General features: G+C 48.0%; 1 protein-coding gene across 3 annotated transcripts in view; it reads right to left on the minus strand.

Moving 5' to 3' along the window:
- LOC141050268 (sulfotransferase 2B1-like) overlaps positions 1 to 16,811 on the minus strand; it is a 294,093-nt gene that overhangs the window by 38,957 nt on the left and 238,325 nt on the right. For all 3 annotated transcript variants that reach the window (XM_073547154.1, XM_073547156.1, XM_073547155.1), the window contains one exon: positions 6,104 to 6,198. In XM_073547154.1, coding sequence (XP_073403255.1) covers positions 6,104 to 6,198 — 95 coding nt within the window. The remainder of the gene's footprint in view (positions 1 to 6,103; positions 6,199 to 16,811) is intronic.

Genomic DNA, 16,811 nt, shown 5'->3' on the forward strand with positions numbered 1-16,811 from the left:
ACATCCTCAAACAGTCTGACTCCAAACTCCACTATGGTGAAGACCAAAGAGCTGTCAAAGGACACCAGAAACAAAATTGTAGCCCTGCACCAGGCTGGGAAGACTGAATCTGCAATAGCCAACCAGCTTGGAGTGAAGAAATCAACTGTGGGAGCAATAATTAGAAAATGGAAGACATACAAGACCACTGATAATCTCCCTCGATCTGGTGCTCCACGCAAAATCCCACCCCGTGGGGTCAGAATGATCACAAGAACGGTGAGCAAAAATCCCAGAACCACGCGGGGGGACCTAGTGAATGAACTGCAGAGAGCTGGGACCAATGTAACAAGGCCTACCATAAGTAACACACTACGCCACCATGGACTCAGATCCTGCAGTGCCAGACGTGTCCCACTGCTTAAGCCTGTACATGTCCGGGCCCATCTGAAGTTTGCTAGAGAGCATTTGGATGATCCAGAGGAGTTTTGGGAGAATGTCCTATGGTCTGATGAAACCAAACTGGAACTGTTTGGTAGAAACACAACTTGTCGTGTTTGGAGGAAAAAGAATACTGAGTTGCATCCATCAAACACCATACCTACTGTAAAGCATGGTTGTGGAAACATCATGCTTTGGGGCTGTTTCTCTGCAAAGGGGCCAGGACGACTGATCCGGGTACATGAAAGAATGAATGGGGCCATGTATCGTGAGATTTTGAGTGCAAACCTCCTTCCATCAGCAAGGGCATTGAAGATGAAACGTGGCTGGGTCTTTCAACATGACAATGATCCAAAGCACACCGCCAGGGCAACGAAGGAGTGGCTTCGTAAGAAGCATTTCAAGGTCCTGGAGTGGCCTAGCCAGTCTCCAGATCTCAACCCTATAGAAAACCTTTGGAGGGAGTTGAAAGTCCGTGTTGCCAAGCGAAAAGCCAAAAACATCACTGCTCTAGAGGAGATCTGCATGGAGGAATGGGCCAACATACCAACAACAGTGTGTGGCAACCTTGTGAAGACTTACAGAAAACGTTTGACCTCTGTCATTGCCAACAAAGGATATATCACAAAGTATTGAGATGAAATTTTGTTTCTGACCAAATACTTATTTTCCACCATAATATGCAAATAAAATGAAAAAAAAACAGACAATGTGATTTTCTGGATTTTTTTTTCTCAGTTTGTCTCCCATAGTTGAGGTCTACCTATGATGTAAATTACAGACGCCTCTCATCTTTTTAAGTGGTGGAACTTGCACTATTGCTGACTGACTAAATACTTTTTTTCCCCACTGTATAGCTAATGGAAGTGGCCAATACTGAACAGCTCAGTCAATCCAGATAGAAAAGCTCTGGTAAATTCCTCTCAACAGATTAACTCTTGTACTGCCAGCAAGAAAAAAATGGTGAAGTACTTCTAACCAGTGCAGGAATTCATGAAACTAGATGCTGCAATCTTCCTGCCAATTTCTGTCATGGTACCCCCACAGATCAGAAAAATGGGTTTCTGAAGATCCCTGTATGAATGAAGAATTGTTTGAGCATGTGCATGTCCTCCACATCCATTCTCATGTGAGTGACAAAGACCAGCAGAGCACAGCATGGCAATCTCCATTGATCCCATTGAGTAACCATTTTCAGGGTGTGGTTAAATTCTCAGTGATGGAAAAGTTATCCCCTATTCTAAGGAATATATATTTATATATACAGTGGGCACGGAAAGTATTCTGACCCCTTTAAATTTTTCACTCTGTGTTTCATTGCAGCCATTTGGTAAATTCAAAAAAAAGTTAATTTTTTTTCATTAATGCACACTCTGCACCCCATCCTGACTGAAAAAACAGAAATGTAGAAATGTTAGCAAATGTATTAATAAACAAAAACTGAAATATCACTTGGACATAAGTAGAGTTGAGCGAAACAGGTCGGCCAGATTCATAAGTCGTCGACTTATGCCAAAGTCGGGTTTCGGCAACCGAATCCCGACTACAGCGTGAAGTCGGCCATGCGGTCGGCAAAACGAGCGCCAAAGTCGGATTTCCCAGAATGCTTGAACGTGACTTTTTTTCAGCCAATGAGCAAGGACGTGGTCGGCAAAACGAGTGCCAATCGGATTTCCCAGAATGCTTGAACGTGACTTTTTTTCAGCCAATGAGCAAGGACGTACACTGTGGGCAACTAGATGACATGTGCAGCGTCTGGGGAGAGAGAGAGTTTTTGCGCACTTTAAAAAAGCAGTCCGGCATGTAGATGTGTTTACTGTCCTGCCGACTTTGCTTCCCCATTGACTTGCACTGGGTTTCATGTTTTAGTTGGACCTTCGACTTTTCCCGATAGTCGGCCGATTTCGTACGACTCGACTATTGAGAAAGTCGGGTTTCATGAAACCTGACTCGACCCTAAAAAAGGCAAAGTCGCTCATCTCTAGTCATAAGTATTCAGACCCTTTGCTCAGTATTGAGTAGAAGCACCCTTTTAAGCTAGTACAGCCATGTGTCTTCTTGGAAATGATGCAACAAGCTTTTCACAGCTGATTTGGGGATCCTCTGCCATTCTTCCTTGCAGATCCTCTCCAGTTCCATCAGATTGGACGGTGAACGTTGATGGACAGCCCTTTTCAGGTCTCTCCAGAGATGCTAAATTGGGTTTAGGTCAGGGCTTTGGCTGAGCCAGTCAAGAATGGTCATTGGTCATAGAGTTGTTCTGAAGCTACTCCTTTGTTATTTTAGCTGTGTGCTTAGGGTCATATTCTTGTTGGAAGGTAAACCTTTGGCCAAATCTGAGGTCCAGAGCACTCTGGAAGAGGTTTTCATCCAGGATATCTCTGTGCTTGGCCAAATTCATGATTCCTTCAATTACAACCAGTCGTCCTGTCCTTGCATCTTAAATCACCCCATAGCATGATGCTGCCACCATCATGTTTCACTGTTGGGATTATATTGGCCAGGTGATGAGCATTGCCAGGTTTTCTCCACAATGCATAGAATTATCATCACCAAAAAGTTCTATCTTCGTCTCATCAGACCAGAGAATTACATTTCTCATAGTCTGGTAGTCCTTCATGTGTTTTTTAGTAAACTCTATGCAGGCTTTCATATATCTGGCACTTATGAGAGGCTTCTGTCGGGCCACTCTGCCATAAAGGCCCGAATAGTGGAGGGCTTAAGTGATAGTTAACTCTGGAACTTTCTACCATTTCCCTACTGTATCTCTTTAGCTCAGCCACAGCGATCTTGGCATTCTTCTTTACATTTCTCACCAAGCTTCTTCTCCCAAGATTGCTCATTTTGGCTGGATGGTCAAGTCTAGGAAGATTTCTAGTGGTCCCAAACTTCTTCCATGTAAGGATTATGGTGACCACTGTGCTCTTAGGAACCTTGAGTGGTGAAGAAATTATTTTGTAACCATGGCCAGATGTATGCCTTGCCACAATTTTGTCTCTGAGCTGCTTGGCCAGTTCCTTTGACCTCATGAGTCTCATTTGGTCTGACATGCACTGTGGGCTGTGAGGTCTTATATAGACAGGTGTGCGCCTTTACATGTCAAGTCCTATCAGTGTAATTACACACAGCTGGACTCCAATGAAGGAGTAGAACCATCTCAGGGAGGATCACAAGGAAATGGACAGCATGTAACTTAAATATGAGTGTCTGAGGGTCTGAATACTTATGACCATGGGATATTTCAGTTTTCCTTTTTTAATAAATTTGCAAAAATTTCTACATTTCTGTTTTTGATTAGTCCAGATGGGGTGCAGAGTGTACATTAATGAGAAAAAAATGAACTTTTTTGAATTTACCAAATGGCTGCAATGAAATAAAGAGTGAAATATACTGTGTATACTGGTAATATATATTTTCCAAAAAATAGGCTCCCACTTTTTTGGCTGTCCATTTTTTTTTATAAAGCTTTCCACAGATGGGTAGCTGTGCAGTCGAGACCAAATCCTGGGCAGCACGGTGGCTCAGTGGATAGCACTGCAGCGCTGGGGTCCTGGGTTCAAATCCCACCAAGAACAACATCTGCAAGGAGTTTGTATGTTCTCCCCGTGTTTGCATGGGTTTTCTCCGGGCACTCCGGTTTCCTCCCACACTCCAAAGACATACTGAAAACATTTAAATGTGATAAACATGAAAAGAATAGGAAATCAGTTAGGGGGTGAACACTTTGTCACACAACTGTATTTCCATGTTTTATTACTATTAATTTACCTATCACAAGATACTTGTTCATTTAGTTTTTATCTTAGATTCTGTCTGTTAAATGGCCACAGTGTGACAGCACACCTATGCATTGCATTCATAGTGCCCTATGTTATTTCCATGCACTATTACTAATTACCGTATTTTCCGTTTTGTAAGACGCACTGTTTTCCCCAAAATTTGGGGGAGAAATGGGGATGCGTCTTACAATGCAGACATACCGGTAACCACTTACCCGTAAGTAGATGCAGGCTGGGATGAGGGGGTGTCCACTGCCACCGCACTGCTGCTGCTCGCCGCCACTGTCTGGAATGTCCGCTGCCTCTGCTGCCCGTGATGTCCGCCGCTGCGGTGGCTCTGCCGACATTTCGTGAAAGGTCAAAACTCCCCGGCAGTTCTGTGGTTTCCTCCTGTGCGGTGGACTCCAGTAACATGGCCGCCGGGAGGCGGCGCAAGTGCAGACGAAAATCTCGGGAGATCAGATTTCAGTGCTGAGATCTCATCTCCCGAGATCTCCATGCTGAGATCTCCATCTGCGCATGCATCGGCGGCCATTTTACTGGAGTCCACACGCACAGGTTGAAACTGCGGAACTTCCAGGGGGCTCTGGTCTTTCAAGAAATGTCAACAGAGCCCCATGCAGCAACGGACATCCCGGGCAGTGGCGGCGGGCAGCAGCAGCCGAAATCCCAGGAAGTGGCGGCCTCCGACACCCTGGGCAGCGGCGACGGGCAGTAGCAGACACACTGAGCAGCAGCGGTGGGCCGCGGTGGTTGACAGCTGCAGAGACCCCTGGCAGCAGCAGCATAAGCAGAGACCCCAGGCAGCAGCAGTGACCCCTGGCAGCAGCAGAGACCTCTGGCAGCAGTAGCAGCGGCAGAGACCCCTGGCAGCAGCAGCAGAGACCCCTGGCAGCAGCAACAGCAGAGACCCCTGGCAGCAGCAACAGCAGAGACCCCTGGCAGCAGCAACAGCAGAGACCCCTGGCAGCAGCAGCAGCAGAGACCCCTGGCAGCAGCAGCAGCAGAGACCCCTGGCAGCAGCAGCAGCAGCAGAGACCCCTGGCAGCAGCAGCAGCAGCAGTGACCCCTGGCAGCAGCAGCAGAGACCCCTAGCAGCCGCACAGACCCCTGGCGGCAGCAGCAGCAGAGACACCTGGCTGCAGTAGATACCCTTGGTAGCAGCAGCAGACATACCTGGAAGCAGTAGCAGCAGACACCCCTGGCAGCAGCAACAGCAGAGACCCCTGGCAGCAGCAACAGCAGAGACCCCTGGCAGCAGCAGCAGCAGCAGAGACCCCTGGCAGCAGCAGCAGCAGCAGTGACCCCTGGCAGCAGCAGCAGAGACCCCTAGCAGCCGCACAGACCCCTGGCGGCAGCAGCAGCAGAGACACCTGGCTGCAGTAGATACCCTTGGTAGCAGCAGCAGACATACCTGGAAGCAGTAGCAGCAGACACCCCTGGCAGCAGCAAACACCGCTGGCAGCAGCGCCAGACACCCCAGGCAGCAGCGCCGCTGGGAACACCCACAGCATCGGACACCCGCAGAGGCCCACTGCACATTGGACACCCCCTCATCTCACCCTCACAGCACTCCACTCCTGCCTCCTCCAGCAGTGACCATGGGACCCTGCTTCTCCCCAGCCACCACCCCTGGTAAGCAATAAGAAGATGCATGGATTATAAGAAGCACCACCATTTTATAAAAAAAAATATCTTTTTCTCCTCAAAAGTTGGGGTGTGTCTTTGCATCTTATAATCCGGAGCGTCTTATAAGGCGAAAAATACAGGGGTATTTGCTCATTTTGTTTTTACCTTGGGTTCCATATATTCTGGGGTACAAATCCTAGAGACATACAACTAGGCAGCAAGTTCTAACCAGAAACCCTACTGATGCATTATGCCGCCCTATAGAGTGTCACTACCTGTACGAGCTCCTTGTATGTAACAAAGAAGAATCTGCTGTCATCTTTCATTTTCATCCAGCCTTTCACGTGTTCAAACCAAGATCCATATAGAACTGAAAGACAATGGTTTAGCATTTAGATGAGAGTTTATTGATCTCAGAAGACCCTCTTAAATTATTAACTTGATAAACAGTTGCTACTGCTTTGCAAGAATGTATCTACTGAATGGGTGTATGTTATTATAGCCAGCATCATACTTTATCCAAGATAAATCTTTTGTCGGTAACTTTTTCCCTACAAGCTCACATCAAAAATACATCATGAACACTAATCTGCTCTTAGTACACATGGTATTTCTTACATAGAGTGCTATAAGTAGAGACACTGTACCTTTAAGAATCACTGCCTGGCCGCATCATCTGAGCTTCCTCAGCGCCCTGTGTGTGGCCTCGTCCTATCACAGAGCAGCTGATTGAAGGGATTCGTGGCTATCTCCACTGTCCTTAACCTGGAGCAGGACTTCTGTCTCTGTCTCCATTGAGTCCAGTGAGGGAGGTGGTGACAGGTGTCAGGGCATGCATGACTGCGTACTGTGGGGAGCTATGTATTATACGGAAATGCTATCATGTGCTTTATGAGGTGATGGGTGTATGCTTCCATCGATATTATGAAGGGCTGGGGGATCTGCTGCAATGTATATTATGAGGAGTTGGGGGTCTTGACACTCTTGCTATAAGTATGTCAAGAGTGGGAGAAGAGGGTTCCATTGACAATCCACCACAATGGGCAGCACTTAGAACACATTTTATAAGTGGTCATAAACTTGTAAAAAACTCATGAAAGAATAAAGTTACGTTAACACCAAGCACACCATTGTTTCTCTTGTAAAATTCTCAATAAGTTTGACGTATCACATGACCCTCTTCCCACTGAAAAAAATAAAGTTGGATCCAAAACGGCCAACTTCAAAATGGCCGCCATGGTCAGCACCCATCTTGAAAACTTTCCCCCCCTCTCCTATACTAATGTGCCACAAGCAGGACGTTGATATCACCAACCACTCCCACTTTGTTTAGGTGTACCCATATAAATGGCCCACCCTGTGTTTGTATTCTACTGTTCAATTTGCCTGCAGATGATTGAGAGCCAACCATTGTAGTAAGAACTGAGATGGGTGAAAAAGAAAGAGGTCGGCTTGTAATCGTAAGTACCTCATATGAAATGGTCAGATGATGAGCACAGCGAGTGTGAAAACATGCAATTGGAGTAAGGCAAAAACTTTGAAAACGACATGCAACTTTAAAGGCAAATACTTATGTTTCCGACATCCGATTCTGTTTCTGTATCTGTGTAATACTTTCACTTATGATAAAGTCTATAAATATATATATATACACTGCATATAGTAAGCTGAGGTGTGTTCCCATATGTATGTACTAAGCTTTGTTCTGTTACGTTGTCTTTACTGTAGTAAGCTTTGGTTACCTCCTGTACTTTCTGAAGTGAGCTCAGTTCTGTTCCCATATTTATGTAGTAGTCATGTGTCTGGTTTCAAACTTTTAAGGCTGGTTTCACATTAGCGCTTTTTAAGCGCACGCACGGCCGGGGGTAGCTCCGCCCCCGAGCCGGCTCTCTGCCCGGCGTGCCCGCCCCTTGCTTGTAGCGCCGCCTCCTAGCGCACAGCGGCGCCTGCGATCGGCGCACCCTATCTTTAGCATAGGGTGCGCAGATCGTGCGCAGGCCGTGCGCTAGTTGCGCTTTGACCTGCGCTGCGCACTTTTGACGGTGCGCCGTGCGCGCCAAAATCAAACTTTTCGGATTTCGGCGTGCTCGGCACACCGTCAAAAGTGCGCAGCGCAGGTCAAAGCGCAACTAGCGCACGGCCTGCGCACGATCTGCGCACCCTATGCTAAAGATAGGGTGCGCCGATCGCAGGCGCCGCTGTGCGCTAGGAGGCGGCGCTACAAGCAAGGGGCGGGCACGCCGGGCAGAGAGCTGGCTCGGGGATGGAGCTACCCCCGGCCGTGCGTGCGCTTAAAAAGCGCTAATGTGAAACCAGCCTAAGGCCTCTTTCACACTTACATTTTTTACAATCAGTCACAATCCGCCACAATCCGCCAGGTTTTGAAAAAAACGGATCCTCAAATTTTTTTTGAGGATCCGTTTTTTTCCCCATTGACTTGCATTAATGGTGGATTGCTGTCCGTTGCATCCGTTTTTATTGATGATCCGCCAAAATTGCTGTTCGTCACCATCCTCAAAGATTTCAAAATGGAGCTTGTAACGTTTTTTTCTCTGGCGGATCCTCCAGACACTCATTTAACCCGAAATTCTTTCTGGGTGCCGGACAAAAAAAAAAAAAAATCTCTCTCTCTCTCTCTCTCTCCCCCTCTCTCTCTCTCTCTCTCTCTCTCCCCCTCTCTCTCTCTCTCTCTCTCTCTCTCTCTCCTCTTCCCGGCCAGCATTTCCTTTAAATTTCCGCATTTTCAGGATCCGTCTAAAAACGGATCCTGTGCCATCCGTTCACATCAGTTAACAACGGATCCGCTTGAATGACTTTTTGGCAGATTTGAACTGATGCAAAAAACTGAAGTGTGAAAGAGGCCTTAGCCTGTGCTTTCTGGTTATCTTGCCTGGCCACCAAGTCACAGCTGATACACCTTTCCTCTGGGTATTTAATTGCTGTTATCCTTGCTGCAGTCTAAGGTAAAAGGTGTTAGTGTTTCCTGTGGTGAAAGCCTCATTTGGATTTACACCTGGACTGCTGCAGCTTAAGCCAGTCAGTAAAAGACCAGCTAGGGTTTATCTATGATGTTTACTCTGCACCTTTATTCTGTTTTTTTGTTACGCAGTAGGCAGTTTATTTTCTAACACTACATATTTAATCCTTTATTTTGTATTTCATGGTTTGTTGTACTAACTCTGGAATCTTTTAGTTATTTTATAACACGTTCCCTTCTAGTAGGCAATTTGCACTCTGCACTGCCCTCCGATACTTTAGGAGGAGTGTGAAGCGCTCGAAGGTCTTTCAGGAAGCATAGGTCTGAATTGCCATTGTCTAGTCTATGATATGGACTATCTCTGTTCAAGCAGTAACCACTCGGGACTCTAGTCTGTACACGAGCCAGCAGGATCAGTTGCAGTTTTAGTGTGTTAGGATAGTTTCACACTAGCGTTTATGAGCGCAGCGACGGCCTGCGCACGGCCGCCGCCAAGCCCCGCCCCTGCCGCGCCCCACCGGTAGCTCCGCCCACCGGCGCATGACGCTGCATGCGCCCTGCGTCCCCTATCTTTATCACAGGGGGCGCAGGCCGTGCGCAGTATGCGTTTGGCAGCGCATGCGTCCTTTTGACGGTGCGCCGACCTGCGCCAAACGCAACCTGCTGCAGTTTGGTTGCGTCGGCGCACCATCAAAAAGGCGCATGCGCCGCCAAACGCATACTGCGCACGGCCTGCGTCCCCTGTGATAAAGATAGAGGGCGCATGCAGCATCATGCGCAGGTGGGCGGAGCTACCGGCGGGGCGCGGCAGGGGGCGGGGCTCATAAACGCTAGTGTGAAACTAGCCTTACCGATTTTCCTGAGTGAGTGATTAAACTATCATAACAGCATGTTTCCTTTCATTTGTCTATGTAATTAGTTGGTTTTTGCTTCTGCAACTATGAATAAGTTTGCTTTTGTTTCTGTATCTATGTAGTAAGCTCGGTTTTCTTCCTACTTATATGTAGTAATGTAACGAATGGAAGCGGAGGCAAAGATGGTGAAGTTCACATTTGTTTTTATTTTTTAAATGGAACCTCGGGACCACCGTCCGGGGGGCTCCGAAGGGGGTGTGACTAGTGAGCCCCAGGCACCCGTAGTAAAGCCCCTCAGGCAGGGCCTGAATGGAATACCCGGAGGACACAGGTGCTACCTCCAGTTAGACCCCAAACACGTGGCAGCTGTCCCAGCAGGACCAAAAGGGATTACAAAAGTTACAGCAGAGTCCGTAATGTGCTGGGTCCTGGATCCGGGTAGTTGGTAAGGAGTCGGTTCCAGTGACCTTCACACAGTCCTTGGACTCGGATGGCTGTAGGCGGAATGGGATGGCTTAGGCCCAGGTGGTTGCTGATATAACCAGGTAACACAGGATTCTGATATGCTGTGGAGACAGAGAGCATTAGACAATACACATAGACTGCAGATGCAGTGCAGACAGGTTAGCATGAGAACCGGATGTAGCAATGATAGATACTCGTTGCTCCGGCGCTCTTGCTATGGAGGAGAGGCCAGAAATAGCAGCAAGTGCGCTGCCATTGGTTAATTGCACTTTTTGAATAATGCACGCTGCCCCTTTAAGAAAGCAAGAGAGTGGGCGGGTGTGCCCTAATAGCCTTAGCTACAGATCTCCTCACAGGATGCCAGGAGGAGGAGGCAGGAGGGAGGACAGAACGCTGAGCAGCAGCATGAGAGGCTCGAGGTGAGTGCCCAGAAAGGAGAGCAGCTGTCGGCCTGGACGCAGCGCCAGGACGGGGGCCAGGTGTAACTGTTGCAGACCTGGGCACAGCGCCAGGACGGGGATAAGGTGTAACAGTATCCCCCTCTTTACACCCCCTCTTCTTCAAGCCTGCGTAGAACTGTTTAAGGAGAAGAGGAGCCTGGATGTTCTCCCTAGGCTCCCAAGAGCTCTCCTCAGGACCAAAACCCTTCCAGTCCACCAGGTAGTAGGTCTTACCCCTTACTTTTTTTACAGCCAGGATATGTTTTACCTCAAAAACATCATCCTCCGAGACAGGGTCAGGAGTGGTACCCGGATCCTTAAAGAAGGGACTCAAAACTACTGGTTTGAGGAGAGAAACATGAAATAAGTTAGGCAAACGTAGGGAAGTGGGCAACTTCAGCTTGTACGAGACTGGATTGATCTGTCTCAAGATCTCAAATGGTCCGATGAACCGGGGACCCAATTTGTAGGATGGCATCTTTAACCGGATGTACTTAGAAGAGAGCCATACCTTGTCTCCGGGGTGAAAGATTAGCGCATCCAAACATCTCTTGTCCGCATGCCTTTTCATATGCTGGGAGGCTTTCTCCAGAGTAGTTTTGGTATCCCTCCAGACCTTAGAAAAATCTTCGGAGAAAGTATCGGCAGCTGGAACGCCAGATGATCTGGAGATGGGAAGAGGTATTCCGGGTTGCAATCCGAAGACAATCTGAAAGGGAGACTTTCCAGAAGATTCACTTACTTGATTGTTGTAAGAAAATTCGGCCCAGAACAGTAAGTCTACCCAGTCGTCATGATGGGCGTTGACAAAGTGACGCAGGAATCCAGCCAGGATTTGTCCTCTCCACTTGTCTATTGGACTGGGGATGGTACGCTGAGGAAAAATCCAGTTCAATTCTTACCAGTTTACAAACTGCTCTCCAGAATCTTGAGGTGAACTGGACTTCTCTGTCGGACACGATGTGGAGAGGGAAACCATGGAGACGGAAGATGTGCCAGATGAACAGGTCCGCCAACTCAGGAGCAGTTGGAAGACCGGGTGGTGGAATGAAGTGAGCCATTTCAGAGAAGTGATCCACCACTCCCCACCCCACAGACCACCAGATGAGATTGGGAGATCTGTGATGAAGTCCATCGTGATATGTTGCCAGGGAGCAGACGGAATTGGAAGAGGCTGAAGCCTACCTGCTGGTAGATGCTTGGCCATCTTGTTACGAGCACAGGAAGGACAGGCTGTGACGTACTCCAGAATGTCCTTAGCCATGGCAGGCCACCAGTAGTACCGGGAAACGAGTCTTTCTCTTGCCGGCATGACCAGCCAACTTGGACGAGTGACCCCAACGAAGGACACGAGTACGCTCAGAAGCTGACACGAAAGTCTTCCCGGGAGGCAGCTGTGCAAGATCAGTAGAAGCGGCCGCGACTAACCTTGATGGTTTAATGAATTGCTGCGGTTCTTCTTCTTGATCAGGAGGTAGAAAGGCTCTGGAAAGTGCGTCTGCTTTGACATTTTTGTCAGCTGGGCGAAAATGAAGAACAAAGTTAAAACGAGCAAAAAGCAAAGCCCAGTGAGCTTGACTAGGATTCAGCCTTTGTGCAGTTTGGTAAGCAAGGTTTTTGTGATCGGTGTATACGACTACCTGATGAAGAGCTCCTTCTAGAAGATGCCTCCACTCCTGCAGAGTCAATTTGATAGCCAATAATTCCCGATCTCCAACAGAATAATTCCTCTCTGCGGAAGAAAAAACCTTGGAAAAAAACCACAGGAATGCATTCGCCTGGAAGACGATTTCTGGTTTAGTACAGCTCCCGCACCTACAGAAAAGGCATCGACCTCAAGAAAAAATTGTTCATTGGAGTTAGGACGATGAAGAACAGGTGCGACAGCAAAGGGCTTTTTGAGAGAAACAAAGACCTCCTCAGCCTCAGGAGGCCAATCCTTCGGATTTGTACCTTTCCGGGTTAGAGCTGAGATGGGCGCCACTCGGGTGGAGAAGTTAGGAATGAATTGCCTGTAGTAGTTGGTGAAGCCCAGGAATCGCTGTATGGCCTTCAATCAAGACGGACGAGGCCACTTGAGTACAGCCGATAACTTCTCTGGATCCATTTTTAATCCTGTGGAGGAAACAATGTAACCGAGGAAAGGCAAAGAGGATTGTTCAAAGAGGCACTTTTCAAACTTGGCGTACAGTGTGTTCTCCCTGAGCCTCTGTAAGACCAGGCGCACTTGTCTGCAATGCGAGACCAAGTCAGTAGAAAAAATCAGAATGTCGTCTAGGTAGACAATAACACAGGTATAAAGCAGATCCCTGAAAATGTCATTGACGAACTCTTGGAAAACAGCGGGAGCATTGCTTTGACCAAACGGCATTACCAGGTACTCGTAGTGGCCATCTCAGGTGTTGAAGGCTGTTTTCCATTAGTCTCCATCTCTGATTCGGATCAAATTGTAAGCCCCTCTGAAATCCAGCTTGGTGAAGATCCTGGCCACTCGGAGGCAGTAAAACAGTTCTGAAATTAGAGGCAAAGGGTACCTGTTTTTTACCGTGATCTGGTTCAGTCCTCGGTAGTCGATAAAGGGACGCAGGGATCCGTCCTTTTTCTTCACAAAGAATAAGCCTGCTCCTGCCGGTGACGATGATTTTCAGATAAACCCTCTGGCCAAGTTCTCCTGGATGTAGTCCGACATAGCCTGAGCCTGAGTCTGTGCCTGGGAAAGAGGGTAAACTCTCCCACGGGGAGGAGATGTTCCAGGAACAAGGTCTATTGGACAGTCATACAACCTGTGAGGAGGAAGTTTTTCAGCCTCCTTTTTCCCTGAAGACATCCAAGAAGGACCAGTAAGCAGATGGTAATCCAGGCAGGTTAGCAGGTTGGACCGGGGGTGAAGCTGGTTCAATCCGGGTTAAACAACGGTCCGAGCAGGAATCTCCCCAACATAGAATTTCGCCTGTTCTCCAATTAAGGACTGGTTCATGTTTCTGAAACCAAGGCAAACCTAGAAGCAAGGGGTGAGACAAACCAGAGTACACATAAAAACGGATTCTTTCAAAATGCATAAGACCTACCCGGAGTTCCACTGGCTCAGTCTGGAACTGGACGGGTTCGGTAAGAGGCTGGCCATCGACAGCGGTTACCCGCAACGGGTTGGGAAGAGCCTGAACTGGTAAGTGGTAGCGATCCACGTCTGCTGGATAAAGCTGGCGGCTCCGGAGTTCAGCAGAGTCCAGAAAATTTTATTGCTCCACAGGTCACGGAGACTGAGATCTGCAGCGAAGGAGAGGAACGTTCTCTACCTAGGGTGGTCTCTCCTACCGAGCCTAGTCACATGAGTTTTCCGACTTCTTTGGACAGGAGCGGATCAGGTGTTTGGAACTACCACAGTACAGACAGCTTCCGTTTTTGCGACGCGCCTCCTGGCGGCGGCTGGCAAGACTTACTCGATCTACCTCCATAGCTTCGGGAGAAGAGGATGAGGTAGAAGTCTTGGAAGAATTAGAGTCCATGTGGTAGGACCTCCTGTCATGCTTAATCTCCATGCAATGCTCCTGAAAACGCAGGTCAATCCGGGCGCCAAGAAAATCAGGTCATCCAAGATGATAAGCCTGTCTCATCCCGCCAGCTCATCCTCAATTTTTCCAGATAGGCCCTCCCAGAAGGTAGCCAGCAAGGCCTCATTGTTCCAGGATAACTCAGACGAGAGGGTGTGGAACTGAACTGCATACTGAGCCACCGTGAGGGTTCCTTGGCGTAAGCGAAGCAGGGTAGAAGCGGTCGACGTGACCCGGCCAGGTTCATCAAAGGTCCTGCGAAAAGTTTCTAGGAAAGATTGAAGATCATTAACCAGCGGGTCTCCTCTCTCCCATAATGGATTCAGCCAGGCGAGAGCCTCTCTTGCTAGATGTGACATAATGAAGCCCACTTTGGCATGGTCAGAAGCAAACATATGCCCAAGATTTCGAAGTGTAGGGTACACTAATTGAGAAAACCCCGACACTGAGTGGGATCACCATGGAAGCGGGTAGGAGCCGCCAGGCGGGGGCCCTTGCTTGTCATGACAGCAGGTACCTGGGTGTTGCTAGGTGAATCAGGAGCAGTCGGGTTCTGCAGAGAATCCATGCAGGTGGACAGGTTACATAGATACGTTGTGATCTTATCCTGTTGATCTCTTAAACGGGTCACCTCTTGGCACAACTCCAACATCGGAGGCCTCTGGGGTCCAGCGGATTCCATGGCCAGAGCAATCTGTAATGAATGGAAGCGGAGGCAGAGATGATGAAGTTCACATTCGTTTTTATTTTTTAAGTGGAACCTCGGGACCGCGGTCCGGGGGGCTCCGAAAGGGGCGTGAGTAGTGAGCCCCGGGCACCCGTAGTAAAGCCCCTCAGGCAGGGCCAGAATGGAATACCCGGAGGACACAGGTGCTACCTCCAGTTAGACCCCGAACACGTGGCAGCTGTCCCAGCGGGACCAAAATTGATTACAAAAGTTACAGCAGAGTCCGTAATGTGCTGGGTCCTGGATCCGGGCAGCTGGTAAGAAGTCGGTTCCAGTGACCTTCACACAGTCCTTGAACTCGGATGGCTGTAGGCGGAACGGGATGGCTTAGGCTATGTAGTAAGGTTATGCACATGGGAAGGAGAAACAGGTGCTACAATTACTTACTAAATGGGAAACTGCTGGGGAAATCAGACATGGAAAAAGACTTAGGCATCTTAGTCAATAAGAAGCTAAATTGGAGTGCCCAGTGTCAGGCAGCTGCCACCAAAGCATATAGGGTCATGGGATGCATCAGAAGAGGTCTGGGGACACGAGATGAAAACATAATTCTCCCTCTGTACTATTCACTCGTCAGACCACACTTGGAGTATTTTGTGCTGTTTTGGACGCCGGTGCTCAAGAAAGACATTACTGAACTTGAAAGGGTTCAAAGGCGGGCTACTATAATGATAAATGGAGTTGGTTCACTACAATACCCAGAAAGGTTATCAAAATTAGGTCTATTTACTCTAGAAAAGAGAAGACTTAGGGGAGACTTAATATATATGTACAAGTATATCAGAGGGCAATACAGAGATCGCTCCAATGAACTGTTTGCACCAAGGACTGTGACAAGAACAAGGGGGCATTCTCTTCGTTTGGAGGAAAGACAATTTCTGCACTAGCATAGAAGAGGGTTCTTCATGGTAAGAGCAGTGAAGCTCTGGATTTCTCTTCCTGAGGAAGTGGTGATGGCCAACTCACTGAATGAATTTAAGAATGGAATGGATGCTTTTCTTGTGAGTAACAGTATAGAAGGTTACGAATAACAGAATATTATAGGTAGATGGTTGACCCAGCTTAGGGGAAGGAATTTTTTTCCCTATGGAGAAAATTGGCTTCTACTCTGTGGGTTTTTTGCCTTCCCCTGGATCAACAATGCAGAACAGCTGCACTAAAAATAGGCTGAACTAGATGGACATAAGGTCTTCCTTCTGCCTTCAAAACTATGTTACTATGATACTAGGCCCAGATGGTTGCTGATATAACCAGGTATCACAGGATACTGATATGCTGTGGAGACAGAGAGCATTAGACAATACACAGAGACTGCAGATGCAGTACAGACAGGTTAGCATGAGAACCGGATGTAGCAATGATAGATAATCATTGATCCGGCGCTCTCCCTATGGAGGAGAGGCCAGAAATAGCAGCCAGTGCGCCGCCATTGGTTAATTGCACTTTTTGAATAATGCACGCCGCCCCTTTAAGAAGGCAAGAGAGAGGGCGGGCGTGCCCTAATAGCCTTAGCTACAGATCTCCTCACAGGACGCTAGGAAGAGGAGGCAGGAGGGAGGACAGAATGCTGAGCAGCAGCATGAGAGGCTCGAGGTGAGTGCCCAGAACGGAGAGCAGCTGCAGGCCTGGACGCAGCGCCAGGACAGGGGCCAGGTGTAACTGTGGCATACCTGGGCACAGCCCCAGGACGGGGAGCGGGTGTAACAAGTAAGATGAAAGATTGGTCATGTTCCTGTGTCTATGTAGTAAGCTCCGTTCTGTTCCTGTGTCTATGTATTAAGACTGCTTCTGTTATTATATCTTTGTAGTAATCTTATTCCTGTTAACATATCAACATGGTAAACTTGATTTTATTCCCTTTTCTATTTAGTACACTTGGTTCTGTTTCTGCATTAATTTAGAAAGTGTTGGATCTTTGGTGAAGAAGATGTTTCTAAATATAGAGCGTAATGTACTGACTCCACTCATT

Source organism: Dendrobates tinctorius, unplaced genomic scaffold (assembly GCF_039654945.1).
Source record: "Dendrobates tinctorius isolate UK_male_01 unplaced genomic scaffold, ASM3965494v1 ptg000151l, whole genome shotgun sequence".
NCBI lineage: Eukaryota > Metazoa > Chordata > Amphibia > Anura > Dendrobatidae > Dendrobates > Dendrobates tinctorius.